This window comes from Colias philodice, chromosome 29, assembly GCF_061535455.1.
Source record: "Colias philodice isolate Cphi_HAF_F1 chromosome 29, ilColPhil1 Martin Lab GWU primary, whole genome shotgun sequence".
In the NCBI taxonomy this organism is placed as follows: Eukaryota; Metazoa; Arthropoda; class Insecta; order Lepidoptera; family Pieridae; genus Colias; species Colias philodice.
This window is the reverse complement of record NC_143114.1, coordinates 4,232,882-4,256,763: the sequence shown is the minus strand read 5'-3', so window position 1 is coordinate 4,256,763 and position 23,882 is coordinate 4,232,882. Positions and strand designations below refer to the sequence as shown.

The window sequence follows — 23,882 nt, the reverse complement described above, 5'->3', positions numbered from 1 at the left end:
TCCATATATGTATATCTCAATGAGCACTGGACGGAATCTCGCAGATCACTGGACTGAATAATGTAAACCGGGCATTTGAATTCAATCTTTTCAATCATGAGAGGTACCTGGGGCTACCATGCTGTCTTGAAGTAATATTAATTCCAGTGTTGAATAAGAGGTATAAATATAAGGTCGTCTAGTCCCATCACTTTCCTAAACTGGATTTACTAATGTTTTAGGACAACATGGAAACCCCCTTGAGGTGCGAGCACGTAAACTATCGTCAAAATATATTTTGTATCGTCGCTAGCAAATTGTATTGGAATTAGAAAAGCGCCCCTGCCGTGCGTGAAAGGAACTAATTTTTATACAATAATGACGTCTCACGTCATTATTGTATGTACCACATATGTACCATGACGTAACGAATACTTTGAAGATAATTTTCGTGCTCGCACTTCAGCTTGATGTTTGGAAAGTATTGTTTCTTTAATGTAACTATGTGAAGATAAATAAAACAAGAATTATTTTATATTAACTAATTGTTTATTTTATTTCTATTTATTCATATACTTACCCTTATTAATATTACCCTTGTGCAAATGACCGCCTCCTTGGTACAGTAATTAGGTAATGCTTGAGTGTAAACAGTAGAATCTGTGAATAGAACCGAGGGGTCTATTCACAGATTCTACTGTTGTTAGTAGGTACAGTAGGTGTGTGGTAGTAGGCACTCCTGGGTGTCCCAGTGAGGACGAAGAACAAATGTCTCGGAATTGTAGGACAGAGTCACTTGTCCGTAAAGAAAATCGATCAGTGAAACAGATGTATTAATGCATCCTCGAACATTTGTAGAGCTATGGCCTATGGCCTATTATAAACACAAAAGGATTGACGGGAAAAATATAGCTTGTGTTGTTTCGATACATAAGTTACATCACTGCGAAGTATCTTCAAAATCCGTTCAGTAATTTTCTCATGAAAAAGTAACAAACAAACATAAACTTTCTTTATGATTTAATACATCCTATATGAAGTACCTAAGTAAAAAAAAAATAAATAAAAAGTTTCATCTATACTAAAACTACTGCTAGTAAGTAATTTTTAAGGATTTTTTTAAATACTACGTCTATTTTAAGGATTTTTTAGTACTACGTCTATTTCTACTAGGTACCTACGGTTTTGGTGGAAGAACAGGCTAAACACTTTTGCGGTTCTTGGCTGCAGACCAGCTGCCGACGAGGCGGTCGCGGAAGAATACCTATACCCGCGGCGCCGTTATTAAAGCGGCTCGACGGAACACAGAGGGGTTTTAGTCGGTAGAATCCGACATAACCCACGGCTCTTTCCCCGGGGGCCGTGGGTAATTATGCAAGATTTCCCCACTTTAAAGCAAACAAAGGTACAGTTTTTTTAAGTTCTAAGGAAACAAGTAACATTATTACAGAATTGAAAGTCTTTATTAACTCTTAATCTTCCATAACAATCGAATTGTCTTTGTGTAAAAAACGTATCAAATACTGAGAATTATTTCGAGCTTTACCTAACTACTAAACTAACTATTAATATAACCTTGGCTTATACTTCAATGTCATGTTTTGTACGCATGTGCGTTCTCCACGTGGTCTTCTGCAGATACGTCAGATCGCACAGATCACACTTGAAGCGTACTTCATCCGCATGCGTATGCATATGAGCCGTGAGCGTTTTCTTCCTCTTATACGTCCTCAAACAAAGATGACACTGAAAGTTCCTGCCCCCTGTATGCTTCACTAGATGGTTATTTAGTTCGTTTAAGGCGAAGAACTCCTTTTCACAATAGTCACACTTATGCGACTTCTCCAGTAAATGTATGCGCCTTAAGTGCGCGTTCAAGGCATTCTTATTCAGGAATTCACGTATACATATCTTGCAAGTGACCCTCTCTATTTTGGGCAGCGGTATCCCATGCATTTCGAATAGATGCATCTCCTTACGCTTATGGCTGCTAAACTTTTCGTTACAATACCCGCATTTACTAATTTTGTTCACGTTTTTGTGCGCGTTGCTTTCATGGCATGCTTTTTTCAATTTCGTGTCCAGCACTTTTGGGCAATAGCTGCATTTAAATTCGCTAATAACATGAGTCAATTCGTGGACAGAAATTTTGGCTTTATTGACAAACGTCGCGCAGCAGATGTTGCAAACGAAATTCTTGCTATGCGTATTCATATGTTCTAGAAGAGCTTTGAAGGAATTAAATATCTTGGAGCATATACAGCACGATATATCTTCCGTCTCAAATTTGAACGGTACTATGTGGTTTTTGATGTCCTTGTGGATTATTCTATCGTGCTCTTCTATCAGATGGTTAAAGAGGTCTTCTAGTGAATCTATACTTGTGTCGCATAAGTTACAAGTTAAAGCCGTGATGTCCAACTTAATACATAGTCTATGTTCAGCAATACCCATGATGGTCTTGAGAATTTTATTACTGAAGACTTCTATGTCGGAATAGTGTTCTAGTGTGTGTATTTTCAGGTCCGCTGGATCTGGGTACTGTTCCTTGCAGAAACAGCACATGTATCCTATGCCACCCCTACATCGTATGGGTGTAGCGTTGGTGCACTTTAAAATCTCTGATATGTTCCTCTTTGTCTTTTTGTAAACGTCGTTCCTGGTTGGTGTATCTTTGAATTCCGCCTTTTCTATCTTGTGGTCTACGCTGGATTCAATATTACCTAAGAATAAAAAGTCTGTATTAGTTTCCGAAGCAGAAAGTCTACATTTATATTTATTATGTATTGTGTAAAAATATAAGTACCTATATATTGTTAGACGTAACTTTTTATTTAATTTTTTTGTGGATGAATTGTTTTCAATATATTTTTCACTATTTCCTGTCATAACATGCATTGCTGTCGCATACTATAAAATGCCGCCTTCCTTTGAATAGTGGCGCATTCGTACGGATCGTGCCATGGTGCTCAGACGTTGTTTACACGTCGTTTGACCCAACTACCCTCACTTTGTTAATAGTCGATGACTTGCTATGATTTGTTATCCACTGACTACATCAATTTTATTAGGCAGTTGTGTAGAATCACAGTACATTCTTATTACATTCAAACTAATTTCTAACCCGGCCCCCGCGTGTTATTTCAAAAAATATTATATAGTAAGATTTTCTAGTAGTTACTACGTCTATTTCTACTAGGTACCTACAGTTTTAGAAGTGAAACTTTTTTAAGCGCGTTTAAAGTATTATTTCAACGTCACCTCATGGAGTAAGGCGACGATTTTGGTATACCTTTGAATCTTGTCAAAGAAAATTCACTTTTGCACATGTGCTCGACACACTATGCATTTTAACAGTTCTTAGGAAACAAACAAACGTAATTAAAAAAAAGCACATAATTTAGAAAATTTTATTAACACTTTACCTCCCATTAGGACATTCACAATCGAATTGTCTTCGTGTAAAAATGTATCATATACAGAACACTGTGTTTTATTTCGAGCGTTACCTAGTATACATTTTAAGTAACTATACTATACACTACTATTAATGCTATTACTATAACATTACAGTATTTACACAAAACCTATTTAACTACATATTAAGTATTTTCTTGTTTGACCTTACGCGAGTAAATCGTGTTAGAAGTCCATTGGAAAGTTTTTTTTATATTAAAAACTAGCAGATGTAGAGCTCTGCTCTATTGCCCTATTTTCGTTTTTTCTCTCCATGAGTACCATACAAAATCGTTAAAAAATATCAAATTGGTCCAGGCGTTATTTACTTTTAGCAAAACATTTGGCGATTCATTATTACTTAGTTATGGGCCCTCTTCACAGCGTTGGGGGAGTAGAGGCAATCACGATAGTGTAGAGGGACCTAAATGTCTATGATCGGCCGTTATTAGCGCCAAACATCGATGATCATTTGTTGGGCCAACGCTGCCCATGGTGTAGAGGGCCAATTAGACATCGGTCTCAACTTTGGCTTATACTTCAATGTTATGTTTTGTACGCATGTGCGTGCACCACGTGGTCTTCTGCAGATACGTCAAATCGCACAAATCACACTTGAAGCGTACTTCATCCGCATGCGTATGCATATGAGCCGTGAGCGTTTTTTTCCTCTTATACGCCCTCAAACAAAGATGACACTGAAAGTTCCTTCCCCCTGTATGCTTCACTAGGTGGTTATTTAGTTCGTTTAAGGCGAAGAACTCCTTTTCACAATACTCACACTTATGCGACTTCTCCAGCAAATGTACGCGCCTTAAGTGCCTGTTCAAAGAGTCCTTATTCAGGAATTCACGTATACATATCTTGCAAGTGACCCTCTCTATTTTGGGCAGCGGTATCCCATGCATTTCAAATAGATGCATCTCCTTACGCCTATGGCTGCTAAACTTTTCGTTACAGTACCCGCATTTACTAATTTTGTTCACGTTTTTATGCGCGCTGCTTTCATGGCATGCTTTTTTCATTTTCGTGTTCAGCACTTTCGGGCAATAGCTGCATTTAAATTCGCTGATAACATGAGTCAATTCGTGGCCAGAAATCTTGGCTTTATTGACAAACGTCGCGCAGCAGATGTTGCAAACGAAATTCTTGCTATGTGTATTCATATGTTCTAGAAGAGCTTTGAAAGAATTAAATGTCTTGGAGCATATACAGCACGTTATGTCTTCCGTCTCAAACTTGAACGGTACTATGTGGTTTTTGATCTTCTTGTGTATTATTCTATCATGTGCTTCTATCAGATGGTTAAAGAGGTCTTCTAGTGAATCTATACTTGTGGCACATAAGTTACAAGTTAAAGCCGTGATGTCCAACTTTATACATAGTCTATATTGGTCAATGCCCATGATGTTCTTGAGAATTTTATTACTAAAGACTTCCATGTCAGAATAGTGTTCTAGTGTATGTTTTTTCAAGTCCGCTGGATCTGGGTACTGTTCCTTGCAGAAACAGCACATGTATCCTATACCACCTCTACATCGTATGGGGGTAGCGTTGGTGCATTTTAAAATCTCTGATATGTTCCTCTTTGTCTTTTTGTAAACATCGTTCCTGATTGGTGTATCTTTAAATTCTGCCTTTTCTATCTTGTGGTCTACGCTGGATTCAATATTACCTAAGAATAAAAAGTCTGTATTAGTTTCCAAGGCAGAAAATTGGCATCTTTGCTTATTTACTTATTACAACTGCGAACATTATTTTATTCACAAATCACAAACTAAATAAAAATTGTAATTATAAAAAATCATCTTTGATGTTATGACGGTTAATTACATATAGGTTGGAATATTATTTGCATTGTACATTAAAGTGATTTCTATTCTATTCTATACCTACCAATATCAATCCTCATATTGTTATTGACTAATTGCAACAGAATAAGCTTAAAGTTGTAAGTTGTAACACACGAACGGCACGTTGCGAACGGCAGAGGCTACTGACGTCGACTGGTGGGGATGGTTGAAGTAGCCTCTGCCGTTCACAACTTGCCGTTCGTGTGTTAGAGAACTGATAAGCGACAAGGTTGCCTTATTTGAATATTTGCAATTACATATATGTATATTTGTTATGGTACATTCAATCTTCTATACTCGAGAACGGCTGAACCGATTTCGTTAATTCTTTTTTAACGTGATAACGTTTTTAAAATCGTTTTAGTCGGGTGACATGTTCAGAAACTTGTGTCACATCAAAACCTCACGAGCGCGATCGCAGTTATAACGAGAGAGAGACGGACCGATCTCCCGTCTCATCTCGAGCGCTGCCACCAATAAGACGGTATCACGTAAACATCTCGATCGTAAACCTACTTTACAAACAACCAATTTTTATAATATTCCTTGAAGTACGAGGATGGTTCTTATGGAGAGAAAACGTAAACATGTACCACGGGCAAAGCCGGGGCTGACCGCTAGTTGTTAGTAAATAAAACTACTGTCGATATTAATTATACCGTTCTATTTCATTACAGATAATATACCTACATATTATTAAGTATTATTTATTATCTTCATAGTATAGGTCTACCAGAATCTGATGGCATATTTATATTTATGAAATAAAAGATTTTTATGTGGCAACTTATTTGACAACTATCAAATTGGATGTCAAATTATTTTGTCTTTTTTGCAGTTGATGAATAATTTTTAGGATTTTGTCTAAAAAATCTTCGAAAATGTCGAAAAAGCCGCTGCGATCACAAGCAAGAGGTGTTGTTTATAATGTGTATAGAAAAACATTCGATGAAGAAGGGTCAAACACATCACAATTTTCAATTTTGAAGATTTTATTGGTAAATTGGACTTACCCGTTTTGATACTATAAATTAAAAAATATTATATGTAGGTAACTATAATATTGTTTGTTGATTATAATATAATTTTATGAAAACTTATTACAGGAGTTTCCAATACGGCTATTCGTCAAGTCCAAGCTGTCCCAGTCAATTTTATAATGTGTGTCTGTTAATACGTCTTACGAAAATAAACATAATTTTATTTTATTTTTATTTTATTTTATAAAAAATTATAAGCAGTTTTGATCTACATTATCATAATATCGATATTTTCACATGGCATACTGGTAATGAATATACAAATATAGGTATGTGTAAATAATAATATGTATTACCTGTATAAAAGTAATTTGTATAAATGTATATTATACATGTAAGTATGTACCTACATAATAATATTAAGTGGATATCTCATTATTAAGTACAGTATTGTCCACTTATGCAATGTGAGTTATTATATTGAAGACAAAATAAAAAATAAGCAGTATCAAGATCGTTCAGTCCATTTTCCCTAGGGTTGCACACTCAAAATTTTGATTTCCCTAATTGCCATCAGATTCTGGTTTACCTATAATCAATTATTGAAATAATAGGTAACCTACCTATATTTCAATGCTAAACCGAATAAAATCTTAATATATATAAATCTCGTGTCACAATGTTTGTCCTCAAAGGACTCCTAAACCACTTAACCGATTATAATAAAATTCGCACACCATGTGCAGTTCGATCCAACTTGAGAGATAGGATAGTATAAACATGTAGGTACTACGGGCGAAGCCGGGGCGGACCGCTAGTAGTATATAAAACATTTATTAATTGGCTGTTCTTAGCGTCACACATTTTTATTAATAGAAATTCGGTACCTAATCATACTAATACTACTATAACTTCAATATAGGTCTCTATTGCCTGTACAATTTTAACAAAGAATTAAAACCTGAATAAGGTTGCTTATGTATTGATTGTCTTTAAATCCATCAACATTTAATGGTTTCTGATTTACAATAAAAACTATAAATAAACCAATTAATATAAGTCGCCATTAACTGTTGATTATATGAAATTGTTATGGATAGAATTGGTAACTATCTGGGACTTCCAATTAGAAATGTTTCAGCCCGCAGTAAAAAAAATGTATGTATTCTAACTACAATCTATGCGACGAATCTTGTTTAGGCGCGTTGAGAGTAAATTTTCAAGGTCGCTCTTTTTTATCTTGAAACAGTATTCATACAAACCTTATATAAATAAAGCCATAGTTCATGTGTATTTAACCATTTATTATGAGTAAGAGTTCTAATGTTACACATACACTAGGTAAATTAAACACAAAAACATACATTATCAACATTTGTTACCACCTTATTGGCACAGTCTTTGAAAATAGATCTTAAACTATATCGTTCTACTACTAACTACACATCCTCCCCATGCTTCGCTCGCATGTGTCCCCGCCAACTGCACTTCTGTACAAACGACTGACCACAATGCTCGCACTTAAACCGCCTATCGTTTTCATGTATCCTCATATGCTCCCTCAAGGTATACTTCCGCGCATACGACTTCGAACACACGTCACATTTGAACCTCTTCTCGCCCGTATGCTTCAGTATATGGTTCTTCAATTGGTTCGAACCAAAGAACTCCATATCGCAGAATTCACACTTGTGCGATTTCTCCAGAAGGTGGACCCTTCGGAGGTGCGAGTTCAACGAGTTCTTTGACCAGAACTCTCGGGCACAAATCTTGCACGTGGCTCTCTCGACTTTCGTCATTGGAACGCCGTGAGCTTCGTACATGTGCACCTCTCTACGATAGTGATTGTTGAATTTCTGGCTACAGTACCCGCATTTGCTGACCGCGTTAAGGCTCTTATGGGCACTCCGTTCGTGGCACGACTGTTTCACTACAGTGTCCAATATCTTTGGACAAAACCGGCACTTGAATTCACCGACCGCGTGAGTCAACTGGTGAATCTGCAACTTCCCCTTATTCACAAACGTAGCAGAGCAGATGTTGCATACATAGTTAGTGCTGTGCGTATTCATGTGTTCCAATAAGGCTTTGAACGAATTGTACTCCTTCGAGCAAATGCAGCAGCGCAACTTTTCTGAATCAAATTTGAAGGGTAATATGTGGTTTTTTATATTCATGTAAATACACCTTTTGTGTTCCTCCACCAAATGCTGGAACAGGTCTTCCAGTGTGTGAATAGCTGCGCCACATATATTGCACTTGAGCGAGGTTATATCCAATTTAACGCACATTTTACTTTGCTCTGTACCTACTATTTTCCTTAGTATTTTATTGGTGAAGATATCAGTATCTGCGTAATGGTCTATTGAGTGTTGCTTGAGATCAGCAGGGTTGACAAATTCTTCAGTGCACAAGCAGCATCGGTAGCCTATGCCACCCCTGCATCGGATTGCGGTAGCGTTGGTGCACCTCAAAATTTCAGCAATGTTCATCTTTGTTCTCGAATACAAATGCACATTTACAGTATCGTTTTCTTGGTCTTCTCTCTGTATCTTCATGCTGCTTTCCTTTTTACCTATGGGTGAAAATTGTGAATTAGTCTCCTGGGCTTTTCCATTCGCTTCGTACTCACTGATAATTTAAATACAATTATGAAATAAAAGCTATAGGTATCAAAGTTAAAAATAAATCTATTGTTACATCACAATTCAATAATATGTATAATAATCTTTAATAACTTTGGCTGATAATATTTATCACTTAAAGAACGTAAGTATTACTTTTTAGTTAGTTTTCATATATATTTTTAACCAGCGGTCCGCCCCGGCTTCGCCCGTGGTTCATAATATTTACATTTTCTCTACATAAGAACCATCCTCGTACTTCAAGGAATATAATAAAAAAAGAATTATCGAAATCGGTTCAGCCGTTCTCGAGTTATGCGCTTACCAACACATTTTGCGATTCATTTTTATATATAAGACTAGCGGTCCGCCCCGGCTTCGCCCGTGGTACATATTTACGTTTTCTCTACATAAGAACCATCCTCGTACTTCAAGGAATATAATAAAAAAAGAATTATCGAAATCGGTCCACCCGTTCTTGAGTTATGCGCTTACCAACACATTTTGCGATTCATTTTTATATATAAAGAAAGATAATAATGAACATTTATTTTTAAGACGCTTCTATAGTGCGGTAATAAGTATAGAAAAATATTATTTAACAGGATGGAACATTGTGTTAAAAACCAATGTTTGACTAAAACAAAAAAGGTTATATTTAATTCATTTATTATTAAAAAGCCACATATGCTACATAGTTAATTACATATATATAAAAATCTATGAATATAGATGTTAGCAAATTGACTACGTATCAACTTTAATAGCGATTAGACCATAAATATGTATGGATTAATCTTCTTTCCCATGCTTTGTTCGTAAATGACTCCGCCAGCTATGCTTCTGTGTGAACCCCTGCCCGCAGCTCCCACATTCATACCGTTTCTTATCATCATGGATACGCAAATGTTCTTGAAGCGTAGTCTTGCGCCCAAAACATTTGGAACACACATTACACTGAAACTCTTTTACACCTGTATGTTTAACCACGTGTTTCTTCAGCTCAAAGGAAGAGTAGAATTCCATTTCACAGTACTGACATTTGTGAGTTCTCTCCAACAAATGTACACGCTTTAAATGCGCGTTTAACGAATGTTTGCTCGGAAACTCGTGATTGCAAATTGTACACGATGCCTTCTCTCGCTTCGGCAATGGAACACCATGCACTTCGTTCAAATGAATCTCTTTCCTACTCTGGCTTCTAAACTTTTCCTGACAATAACCACATACAGTAAATGTCCTAGCGTTCAAATGAACACTTTTCTCGTGTGCCTTTTTCTTCGCCTTTGTATCGTAAACTTTTGAACAATAGGTACAATTGTACTGTCCAGATGGATGGGACATTTTATGCAACATTAATTTGGCCTCATTTAAGAAACCCGCTGAACATATATCACAAATATAGTTACTGTAATGCACATTCATGTGTTCTAACAACGTTTTAAACGCCTTAAACTCTTTGGAGCACAAATAGCAGTGCAGATTGTCGCTATCGAATCTAAATGGGAGTATATGGTTACTGACGTCCGTAAAAACCCGTCTGTCGTGTTTTTTGAGATGTTCAAACATTTCATCGAAAGATTTTATTGGATTGCCGCACAATTTACATTTGAGTCCTGTAACATCTAACTTGACGCAAAGCTTATTCCTTCCTCGACCAGTTATCCTTTTTATGCTATTATTATTTAAATCGCCAGCACTTAAATGTTTTTCTAAAGTGTGTGTCTTTAGATCGGCTGGATCGGGGCACTGTTTGATGCAGAAACAACAGGCATAACCGATACCGATTTTACAACGAATCGGTGTCGCATTGGTGTTAAGTAAAATTTCCTTGACATTAATCTTAGTTTTACTTAGCACGTCAGTGGCTTTCGCGTCGCTAAGACCGGTAGGGTTACCTAGGGACAAAATTTATGCAATTAATTTCAGTCGATACACTATCAGAATAGATTTGGTATTTTTATATCATTACATTTCGAATTCTTACTTATATAATTTTCCTAGAATATTTTTATACATTAATTAAAACACCATCTTGTTATTTTCCAGAAGACACAGGCAAATTTTATTAATAGGTATACCCTTAGGGAATACCAATCAATATTTATATTTTAGAAGTTGTATAACGGTTTCTAAGCAAAGATAATTATTCAACAAGTTTATAAAAACAATGGAATTGTATAGTTTAAAAAAAATATGTTTTGTCAAACATAATCTTAATACTATTATAAAGGCGAAAGTTTGTATGGATGTATGGATGTTTGTTACTCTTTCACGTAAAAACTACTGAACCGATTACAATGAAATTTGGCACACATATAGAGGGTAACTTGGATTAACACATAGGATAGGTTTTATCCCGGAAATCCCACGGGAACGGGAACTATGCGGGTTTTCCTTTGAAAACGCGGGCGAAGCCGCGGGCGGAAATATAGTATATCATAATGATAGCGGGTTCTTGAAAATAGGCTTATTTTGATGTAAAACTACCAATCATTACGAGACATTTAAATAATTATAGAAAAGAAAGAACACCATAAAAACTAGCTGTGCTCTTGTGTGAAGATATAATAGACCATATACTTTCAAAATCATTTATTCAATTAATTTAATTGCAAAATAACTAATAATAATTAAGTACCGTAGATAGCGCACAGCAGTAACAATGAACTATCACCACATAGTATAAAACAAAGTCGCTTTCTCTGTCCCTTTGTATGCTTAAATCTTTAAAACTACGAAATGGATTTTGATGCAGTTTTTTTAATAGATAGAGTGATTCAAGAGGAAGGTTTTAGTATATAATTTATTAGGTTTTAGACAAAGCAGGCCACGGGCGGTAAGCTAGTTGTAGAATAATTCATTTTTTATGGCACTATACATTCTTCTCTGACTTCTTCCTTTGAAGCAGATGGTACGATTTCGTATGCATCGTGAGAGATCTTTGATTGTCAAACGTCTTATCACAGGCTTGACATTGTAACACTGTAGGCGTCGCTCCATGGACTTTAACCTCGTGGTCATTCTTCTTCGTATAGTCCGTGAACTTCTCCCCACAGTAACCGCATTTGCTCCTCTTGTTCCTCAGTACATGAACCGCTCTCTCATGATCTCGCTTCTTAATACTCGTATCGAATACTTTGGTACAAAACGAGCAATTGAAGGTTCCCTTTTTGTGTCTATAACCGTGCGTTTGTAACGTCCTTTTATTTACAAAACCAGCGCCACAAACATCACAGACAAAATTACTATAATGGGCATTCATATGTTCGATTAGAGTTTTGAAATTATTAAATCTATTGTGACAACAGACGCATCTGAAATCCTTGTTCTCGAATCTGAACGGAACTATATGGCTTTTAATATCTGTGTGGTACTTCATCGCGTGGTCTGAAGTCAAATGTCTTGTAAAGTCGTCCAATTCTGGAACATCTTTACCACATAGATTGCATTTAAGTCCTGTTATATCCAATTTAACCATATAATTGACCAATGTAGCACCCTTCATGAAAACTTGTTTGGCAGTATTGTCGTGTGATGTAAGCGTATGTCGTTTCAGTTCATCCGGGTTTTGATACTGATTGTTGCAAAAACAGCACGCATAAGAGAATCCTCCGCGACACCTGATCGGCGTCGCGTTAGAGTTCATTAAAATCAGTCGTATATTGTCTAAATGTTTCCCTATTTCTGCTTGCGTCTTCAGTAATAGATTCACAGTCGCTCTAGGCATTATTTTTAACGTTTCCTTCTTCACTTTCTTCAACGGCTGTGGATTTCTGATAAACACTTTCTTTGTTGGCCAAATGGGACCTAAAATGAAAATTTTCATGTTATCATTGGGCACTTTCCAACACTAATACACTTTACTTTTATGATAATGGTGTGCGAAATATTTTAATACTCGTATAGTAAAGAATTAAAGAGATTACTTCTTTCTTACATCTTGGCGTTGTTCTTTATTGAATGACGTGGCAAGCTAACGTGCGGATTGATTTTCAGCTAATTTAACTTCAGGTTTGAGAACACACATGAACACACTATCACTACATAGTATAAAACAAAGTCGCTTTCTGCCGTCTGTGTGTCTGTATGCTTAGATCTTTAAAATTACATAATATATTTTGATGTTTTTTTCAATCTATAGAGTGATATAAGAGGAAGGTTTTTAGTATATAATTTGTCAAGTTTTAGACAAAGCGGGCGAAGTCGCGGGCGGAATGCTAATACGTTCTACCGTATAACTTGAGAGTTCTTTTTTATAGCATTATATATTTAAAAATGTAAAAATAGATTTGATATTTGTAAAGCGCGTCACACACGGTGAAGATACTATAATATTTTATCTTAAGATACTGTTATATTTTATATTACAGTATCTTAACGCATCCGGTATCAGCGTTCGGACCATCATTTTTCTTTTTGTCATTGCGTATTAAGACTCCTGTAGAACCGCCATCCTGTTACAAATGACCCACAAAATTTCGCGTCATCAAAAAGAAAAATGATGGTCCGAACGCTGATACCGGATGCGTTAAGATACTGTAATATAAAATATAACAGTATCTATACAAATATTATAAAGAGGAAAGGTTTGATTTTTTGTTTGTTTGTATGAATTGAATAGGCTCCGAAACTACTTGGCAGATTTGAAAAATTCTTTCACTGTTGGAAAGCTACATCATTTCTGAGTGACATAGGCTAGGTTTTATCCCGGAAATCCCACGGGAACGGGAACTATGCGGGTTTTTTTTTGAAAACGCGGGCGAAGCCGCAGGCGGAAAGCTAGTCTTAAGATAAAATATTATAATATCTTCACCGTGTGTGACGCGCTTAATAGTTAAGACGCTCAACATTGCCTATTTTTTGTTTATGTAAGATACGTCGCAATATCAGGAACTACTGGTCCGATTTGAAAAATTTTTTCGGTGTTAGATAGCCCATTTATCGAGGATGGCTATAGGCTATATTTCGTCACGTTAAGCTCAACAGGAGTGGAGCACTGCGGGTAAAACCGCAGGGCTCAGCTAGTATTTAACTAAAGGTAGATTGATACTCTCTAGACTTCAACAAACATTTAATGATTCTGAAACAAATTCACAATTTGTCATATTGCACATAAATAGACATTTTTATACTTAAATATACTTTTATTATAATTTAATATATTATATAACATTTAAATATATCTTAAATTAAGAATGCATCCGTTTCTTATGTTCCTTTAAAGTCTTCTGCCGCGCGTAACACTTCAGGCAGACATCGCACTGAAAATCTCTTGTGCCTGTGTGTTTAATCATGTGACTGGCCAATTCCTTTTTCCCGTAAAACTGCATTTCACAGTTCGTGCATTTAAACGGTTTGTGCATTAGATGTACTCTGCTGATATGCAATCTCCACAAATATTTTGAGATAAAGCTTTTATCGCAAGCCTGGCATTTAATCTCGGGTATTTTTATATCGTGAACCCTGGTCATATGCAGGAGTTTCTTCCACACCTCATTAAATCTCTCATTGCAGTACGCACATTTGTGTGGCAAATTAACTCCGGGATGTTTCGAACGATCGTGGAGTTGTTTCTTTCGCGCCGTGTCAAACGTCCTCTTACACTCTTCACAGGAGTACGTGCCAGTTTTGTGAGCGTCTTGGTGTCTCAATAGAATGTTCTTATTCACAAAGCCAGCGTCACACACTTCGCATATGAAGTTTCTATAATGAACGTTCATGTGCTCTTGCAGGGCTTTAAACGTATTAAATATATTGAAGCATATGCAGCAAGTGAGGGCTTGGCTTGTAAACTTGAACGGGAGTATGTGACTCTTTATTTGTGTGTAGATCTTGACTTTATGTGCATCATTGAGGTGCTCTGTAAGCGCTTCTGTAGTTTCATAACTTTTACCACATTTACACTTGAGATCAGTTATGTCCAGCTTAACGAAATAGGAATGCATATGAGTGCCTTTCATGAACTTAGACTTTGTTTCATCGTCGTGATCATTTAAAGTATGGTGCTTCAGATCTTTCGGGTCTGGGTAGTGATTTGAGCAGAAACAACAGGTGTATCCAGTGCCGATTTTACTTCGAATTGGAGTCGCGTTAGAATTGAGTAATATCTCTTGTATATTATATTTATGTTTTCCAATTTCACTTTGTATTTTGAATTCTACTTTATTTTCCGTGTCAGACTCGTTTTCCTCCTTTTTTTCAAATTTTATAGTAATAATCTTCTTTCTCCCGGTGCGACCTACAACAAATATTCTCATCATTCCGTTGTCGATTCTTAAGCACAAACACAAATACTACTTACACGAAAATTACATGCTTTCTACGTACAGGAACAAAAAAACTGGACTTATGGAACTTACACTAAAACTTTACTAAAATTTAAACGAAATTTTAGCAAAATTTACTTGAAAACATCAGATGTGTCAAGGGACACCCGCATGGTACGAAGTTACTAAGATAACTGGCTTACTTTCTATGAGAGAGAAAGAGACAGACAGAGAAACATGCGCACGTCGCACGGCTTACAACTAAAGTAAAAGTGTTGTTATAACTTTTCGTCTTAATTCCATCTAGCGCCCTTTCGCAACGCGCGATAAGCAACTTCGTTCCAATTAACTTTGATCATAATTTAGGTGACTTTTAGGCATTAGTAAAAATAAGTGTTGACCACGGTTTCCTTCATATTTCATTTTTTGACGTTGTAAGTATGTAATATAAGAAAGTCATTTGCTTCCTAGCTTTATCAGTTTAGAGTCTCCTGTCTCATTAAATACTATATACAGCTTCTACCTTTATAGTGTAGGGGCAATCACAACAGTCTGGTTGCTTTTTCACCAGAAGCTATGCTACGTTGCTGTGGATGCGTTGAATATCCACCAGTCATATTTATTGATGCACATAACATAGCATTGGTGGAAACATATTCAGCTTATATACGTTTTTATATGCAAGGATGCGTCCTATGGATGTAGGTATCCTATTAATGTGTGCTATGGATTCGTGCTGTCATGTGTCACATGGATGGTGTAGCTATGTGCGGTGCGTACTATCGATACGTCGCATTCGCATAGCATCGCATAACCATTTTCGGAGAAAAGGCAGAAAACCCTTCAAAGCACATCTACTCGCAACCAGAGGCGGCTCGCCCTAAGGAGCGCTGGTGCAGTGAACTCCCATAAATAATTATAATAAAATCATACTCCTTAATTTAATTATTAACATTAATTATTACTATTTAAAATCAATCGTAATCTTTAAAACTACTGTTAATACCCATGAATATATCCATCATTCCATCATCCCATACACCTGTATAATACCTACTGTATTATGTAACGCGCGAAGCGGAGCGCTCACGATTGCGCTCCAATGAAAAAAGATTTAGTACATTTCCTAATACGAAATCCAATAGGAGTGAAAGAGAGGGTTTTGCCAGAGCCCTGCGCGTGAAACAGAAGATTTTCTATGGAAAAGTAGCAAAATTCGGAGCGCCGCACCCGCAAACGTTGCCGGTTCGTTTTTACCGCCCGGCAGGACAGCGATTGCGACGTTGCAAGTTGCCACTTCTTAATATAAACAAACACTCGAGTCAACTTCAATGCACGCGCGCGATTCATGCAATTTTCTAATTAAAATTATAAAATACGTGTTGAAATAGCCTGTAGTTATCAGTATTACTTGTGAGTGTTAAAATGAACAATAATTATAATGTGGCGTTCATTAAAAAGTGTGATAAAACGTTACAAATTCGGCTTGAATGTAAAGCTAAGGGACCGCCCGCGCCACGGCCTGAACTTGATCACGCAAAAATGTACGACAAAAACGAAAACATATACGCGTGTGTTTAAATCTGAACAATATGTGAAAACACCGTGGTTGTGTGGTTGTGATGAAAGCAACAACAGACATTTACTAATGTCTTGTCGCTTTAAGTTATAGATATTTTTGCACACCAAAAAGAAAGACGTATGTATTTCCTTTATAAGTAATTTTTTTGATAAATGTACTGCTTTACACCATGTATTTTCAGTGTTTTATTTCAAGTGAACACCCATAAAATTTTGTCACGAGCCGCCTCTGCTCGCAACGCTACATAGCTTAGTATTAGTTGAAACTTGATTTGTCATCTTTCATGGGAAACTACATTCAAAGCGACAGGCTTACGCATAAGGTCGTCAATTGATAATATAATTATTAATTATAATATTAATTTATAAATAATTAATCTATGTAGGTAAACTACGCGTTCAAAATAAATATAAGTAACTTTAGTTTAAAATTTCTATGAGTCAATGACAGTATACACCTATGTGGAATGCCGTAACCAAAAGGACAAAAAACCATCTAATAAAAGACTGAAAACGCATTAAGCATTTATTTGCAATTTAATATTTTACCTATTTATTAATTTAAAATCCTTAAATCTATTTAATCTAAGTGAGCTGTTCTAACTATACTTCTTCACCATGCTTCGACCTCATGTGACTACGCCAACTACATTTCTGGACAAACGCTTGTCCACAATGATTGCATGCAAATCGTCTATCATCCGCGTGTATCCTCATATGCTCCCTTAACGTATTCTTCCTTCCATACGCTTTGAAACAAACATCACATTGAAACTGTCTTATTCCAGTGTGCTTTGCCATATGCCGCTGCAATCCACCTGTACTAAAAAACCTCATATCACACTCTTCACACTTATGACGTCGCTCCAAGAGGTGATCTTTCTTCGTATGCCTCGACAACGCTCTCTGGTTCTGGAAAGTTCTCTCACACGCTTGACACTTCAGGATAACAGGCGGTGCGCCGTGCTCTTTAATCATGTGATCGATTTTCTTCCAATAATCCAGAAACCGCTCGTTGCACATTTGACATTTGTTCCTTTTCCCTAGCCCGAGATGTGTCCGCTTTTGGTGGTCCCGTAATTTCTCCTGATTGGAAAACACTTTATCGCATTGATCGCATTTGAAGTCGCCAGTATTGTGCCTCTTCATGTGGCCAACGAGGAGCCTAGACGTCATATAGCATCGGCCACATACATTACAAACGTGATTGCCAAAGTGGGAATTCATATGCTCCTGCAGAAGCTTGAACGTCGTGTACTCAGCCAAGCACACAGCGCAACGTAGTTCTGGCGAATCAAATTTAAACGGTACAATCGGAGTTTTGATATCGGTGTGCATATTTTTCCCGTGCTCAGATTTCAGATGGAGCATCAATTCGTCTAACTGAGGAATGTCTTTATCACACAGAGCGCAGTTCAAAAACGTGATATCCAGTTTGACGACATGTTCAAACAGCCTTGTAGACATGAATTTTATGAGTCTATCACAGTTGTGCTCATTCAGAAAGTGTTTCTTGAGATCTGTTGTTTGAGGAAACTGTTCTGGGCAAAACGCACAACCATATCCGAGACTGTCTTTGTTCCTAATCGGATTAGCGTTGGAATATAGTAAAATATTCTTCAAATTCTGTTGATTTTTCTTAGCCTCATTCAATTTAACTCCACGGCGCAATATCTTCAAATCCAAAAGAGGTTCCGTTTTTCTCCGTTCGATTGTAATGGTTCGGACACCTACAAACATAAATTGGTCATTAGTCATGCACCTGCCAGACACTGGATGTCACGTTTTATGATCAAAACAATATCACCATTAATACATACTCGCCTACTATTAATGAAAACATTAGGCATATATTTGATCAAATACAATTGTAATTTAGCGTAAGAAAATATCCTAAATATGAACGAACATAACAATAAACTCCAATTTCATTTACGCAAAATCTGATGTTAATAGAATTGTTTTTTTGATTATTTTCATTTATAGTTTAATAAATAAATAAATAGTTTTTTCATTTCGTGATTTACTATTAACTTTGTAGTTAGGCTTTAGTGTTCTTATGTTTATATTAACGAGTGTAGATTTTAAGAACTAACTAATACGCATTAGTCCGGGATACATCGCCCATTTTTGCAAGTGATTACTATCAAGCTAATTTTTCGTGAGTAGCTTTATTTTGATGAGATGCCCAATAATTTCATGTACAAAACTCTCGATTGTGGTAGCTACCAGAGGAAACAAGGATAAAATATTTTGATTTGATGGTTCTCAAATATTAATTACTAACTGAATGTTTTTTTTTGTTCAATCTCAAGATAATTATCTAAATTATTCGAAAAAATATTTGTCCTACAAAATCTATGGTTTGATCAAAGAGTCCACCTTTCCAATGTGTATCGATAACGAAGTCATCATAAATGATTACTAACCAGCTGATTTTTTTATTTTCACTTATTTAATACTTATATAATTCAACAGACATATTGTCCTACAAATTGCGTAATAAATATTTGAGAACCGTCAAATCAAAAATTTTTATCCTTGTTACCTCTGTAAGCTACCACAATCGAGAGTTTCGTACATGAAATTATTGGGCATCTCATCAAAATAAAGCTACTCACGAAAAATTAGCTTGATAGTAATCACTTGCAAAAATGGGCGATGTATCCCGGACTACATGTAATACGTCGAATGATTATGTGTGTACGTACCACACATAATCATTCGACTCCTTTCATGTTCATAAGTTAAGATATCAATTAGTTAATTTACTTTTATATTCTTTATATCCGAACTTAAAAATCAATTTCGTTGACTAAGTTGTGATGACCACCTTAAGATGTTTTTTCATTATATAAATTATATGGGGAAGGAACTGATATCTTTAATACAGGTTACCTACTCGGTAACCTAGCAAAGATGCCAGTCTCGAACAGTGGCGTGCATTCCATAAAGACATAAAGACACTGCCTACCCTAGCATTTACCAAACTCTAATCAATATTTAATATCCATAAATGAAATTCACAGCGTCATTATATTTTATTAATTACGCCATGTAGTATGAAACAAAAATCAAAATATTTCAAATATATTTCAGATCCATCTATTGGTATTTTGGTGGCATTATTATTTAATTTCAATAACACAGCTCAAGTCACTATGCATGCGCTTCACTAGCGCCGCCACAGGACTCAGTACGTCACGGGACGGCAAAGACACAAACTATCCGTGTCTTAGTTTTTATATGTGTGCTCTGCGTGTCTACGCATATTTTATATGTGTGCGTGCCTATAAACACGGCACACTGATGTTATAAAACCACGCACACAAACACACAAGGTAGGCAGTGTCTTTTTACGAAGATATACGAATTGGTACGAACCGAATTCGGAACCACATCGAAAGCCGAAACTGAAGTTGAATATGCGACCAATTTAAGAAGTGTGATAATTTATACATTTTTGTAGCGGTAAAGACCATCTGCAAATAGTATCATTATTGCACGCCTCATAATTCGTTTGTTTTGTTTTGGAAATAACAAACGTTACTTAATATTTTACTTTGAGGTTAAATTTGTTTTTTGAGAAAATTAATAATGTTAAATAAGACAATTTGCAAGTGAGGTGTTTTGGGAGTAACTAAATAGATTATGTCTATCGTGAGTGTATTAATTTGTAAGATAATAATTAGGTATAATTTAACGGAAAATTCTTATTTTTGTTTTATGAATAAACATTTATCAAACAGAGACTTAGTGATAGAAAAAGAGCCGATCTATACCGGAATTTGTAATACACAAAGGTAAAGTTAATCGTTAATTTCATAATATAGAACACTATAGTCTGTCCACTATAAGAATTGCTTTTTGACAGCTCGACGGGTGATACCAGAAGTGATGTTCAAAAGATTATCGATTGTGATACCATTTCAATTATAAATTAAAAATATTATCATAAATCGAATCAGGTACGTAAATAATAATTACAACGTAAACGTACTAATAAGATATGTAATAATAAGACCACATATCTATGCATTGTATGTTAAAACTAAACTAAACTAATATTTTATTATTTATTGGTTTCTATCTTACAATTTGGTTGTCTTTACGTTTAAATTATATAACATAATAGAAGAGTTATTCTGCATCGGATATATTTTACAGAGTATTTCTATCGATTATTATAATCTATCGACCCATCATTGAATAATTCTGTGTAGACATCACTAAGTGGGCGGGACCTGTCCATGAAGAACGATAATTATTTGTATGACATTTTAACATAGACAATACAATCCTTCATAGGCGTGAAGCTGTCAAAAAGCAAATAATATAATGGACAGAGTATAGTTATTATAGGTAGGTACTTTGAAAATTATTTTATAGTAGGTAGGTGTGTAAATCGTAATATATTTTCCATTATTTTGGGGAATACAACGTATTGTAAGCTCATAAATGAGTACAGCAATGTGAAAATATAAACATTGCAGTAGGTATTCGTTATTATGACTTAATATCATTACAATATTTCTGCCTACCCTGTCGAAAAACTCTGTGCACGCCCCTGGTCTCGAACCGTTGATTGATATATACCTTATACAGTTACCACCTAATGTATTTAGCTCTAAGGTTAGGTTAAGTTTGATTCAATAAACGAATTTGAATTTGAATAATAATACTGCAACTGTCTATTTTGTTAAAATATTTTAAGTGTCAGTTAGGTTAAATAAATAATGTTTAGAAAAAGGCTCCATCACAAAAAATGTATGTAGAAACGTCTACAAAATAGGAGGTTCTTCTTATAAAACAAATTTGGCAATTATAAAAAAAAAGGTTTTAATAATTTATAATTGGTTAGGGATTTGCTTAAGCTTAAAAAATTAATGCACGAATAATCAGCACACTCAAATCACCGATAAAAAATTTATTTCAAAACGAAACTTCCAATAAATATATAAACATCAAAAAAACATACAAACGTACAAAATTAAATAATAATAAGATCTGTATACGATACACGTTTGACTGAGTAAAAATAATATCAAGGGGTTACCATGATCACTTCAAGCAGTATTAATTCCTGTGTTGGATAATGATGACGATAAATCTACGCTGGAATTAATACTGCTTGAAGTCATCATGGAATCCCTTCTGAGCTTATTCCAAAATTCTTCTTACAATATTTTGTCACGCGACAATAAACCTTAAGATCAGTATACAAAGCACAATTTTAACCATCTCAGTTCCTTCTCCTTTCATCTGGGTGTAGTCTCCTTAAATGTTCCTTGAGCGTCTTTAACCGCCCGTAACACTTAAAGCATATTTCGCATCTATACTCCCTAGTCCCTGTATGTTTCACCATGTGATCGTTCAGTTCCCTCTTCGAGAAGAAGTCCATTTCGCACCTAGAGCATTTATACTGCCTTTGCATTAGGTGATACTTCTTCGTATGCAACAACCACGTTTGTTGCGTCGCGAACGTTCTATCGCACGCTTGGCACTTGATAGCCGGTCCAACGATACCATGCACTTTGGCCAAGTGTTCATTCTTATGGAAATTCTCCTTGAATCTCTCGTTGCAATACCCACATTTGTGCGGCAGACTCCCGTTGTGAACCTTCCGTATATGCTGCTTCATTTTACGCACTGTGTCAAATACTTCCGTGCATTGTGTGCATTCGAACGTGCCTTTCTTATGACCCTCCCTGTGACATAGCAAAAGGTGCTTGTTGACAAAGCCAGCGTCACACACCTCGCAAATGAAGTTCCTGTAATGCGTATGCATATGTTCTTGTAGAGCTTTGAATTTGTTGAATACGTTCAAGCAGATGAAACACTTGAGCGTTTCGCTTTCAAATTTGAACGGCAGTATGTGATTATTGATATCCGTGTATATGTTTTTGTCATGTTCATCCTTGAGGTGTGTCATTAGATTTTCAAGAGTGTTGATATTCTGCAAGCAAATGTTGCATACGAGGGACGTGATGTCCAATTTTACAAAGAATCCGTACATATCTTTGCCTTTCATGAAATCCCGTTTGGTTTCTTCATCGTGGCCGTCTATTGTGTGTCGTTTTAGATCAGCTGGATCAGGATATTGGTCTGAACAAAAGCAGCACGCATATCCAATACCACCTCTACATCTTATAGGTGTCGCGTTGGACCAACGAATAATTTCTCTAATATTGGTTCGATGTTTAGCCAACTCTTTACCTAGCGTCACTTTCGGTGGATCACTGTTCTCATTCGCTATAGTCTTAGCAGTTTCCCTGCTGTCAGACTTCAATCGTACCCTTTTACCTATAAAGAAAAGTATATATTACAAACGTGGTGATGATGTAACAAAGTACAGGTAAATTTTTCGTTTATTTTCGATCAAACAATTTTAAAGGTTATTAATACATGGGTTTTATTTGCATAGCGTTTTATAGAAATAAGATTGTTACTTATCTTGCAGTAAATACAGAACGATATCTTCAATCATTTATTATTTAAATTGTAAATTATCTGATTCAACCCTAGATAAGAACCTTGAAATACTGCTCTAAATCATTATTTATTAAAATCATCGATGTAAATAATATCAGAAATCTTAAGTTCAAGATAAATTTTTGTAATAGGCTATGGGTTCGGGTCTGTTTTAACTTTTAAACATTATTAGGCAGCATTCCGTTTTAACCTCTAAATAAGGAATAAATTTACCAATTAATAGTTTAAATCTTTTACGATATAATTTAGGAGCGTTAATTTAGTTTACTTCGTAATAATTCATTATTTAGTATACTAATTACAATATTTACAATATTTTAATGCTCGTTAAATTTTAACGTATCCTTAAATAAACCATAAAATTTATACATAACAACCTTCATATATCTCACTAGACCTTTTCCCCATGCTTCGCACGCATATGTCCCCGCCAACTGCACTTCTGCACAAACGCCTGCCCACAATGCTCGCACTTAAACCGTCTATCGTCTTTATGTATCCTCAAATGTTCCAATAGAGTCTTCCTCCTTCCGTACGTCTTATGACACACCTCACACTCAAACTGCCTTGTACCCGTGTGTTTCACGACATGATCTCTCAGCTCTCCAGTGGTAAAAAAGGCCATATCACACTCTGGGCATTTATGTC

General features: G+C 35.8%; 3 protein-coding genes across 3 annotated transcripts; all 3 read right to left on the bottom strand.

The window, feature by feature from the left end:
- Positions 1-1,560: 1,560 nt before the first annotated feature.
- LOC149475912 (zinc finger protein 423-like) lies at positions 1,561-3,411 on the bottom strand. The gene is made up of 2 exons (XM_089712502.1): positions 3,405-3,411; positions 1,561-2,702 (listed from the first exon to the last, which is right to left on the bottom strand). The coding sequence occupies exons 1-2, from the start codon at positions 3,409-3,411 to the stop codon at positions 1,561-1,563; spliced, it is 1,149 nt and encodes a 382-aa protein (XP_089568628.1).
- A 557-nt stretch (positions 3,412-3,968) lies between these two features.
- Positions 3,969-4,952, bottom strand: LOC149475911 (zinc finger protein 521-like). The gene has a single exon (XM_089712501.1). It carries the CDS (start codon positions 4,950-4,952, stop codon positions 3,969-3,971), a length of 984 nt encoding a protein of 327 aa, XP_089568627.1.
- Positions 4,953-6,900: 1,948 nt separating this feature from the next.
- LOC149475910 (zinc finger protein 639-like) lies at positions 6,901-23,781 on the bottom strand. The gene is made up of 3 exons (XM_089712898.1): positions 23,612-23,781; positions 22,959-23,045; positions 6,901-8,843 (listed from the first exon to the last, which is right to left on the bottom strand). The coding sequence occupies exons 1-3, from the start codon at positions 23,640-23,642 to the stop codon at positions 7,708-7,710; spliced, it is 1,254 nt and encodes a 417-aa protein (XP_089569024.1). The 5' UTR covers positions 23,643-23,781; the 3' UTR covers positions 6,901-7,707.
- Positions 23,782-23,882: the final 101 nt, after the last annotated feature.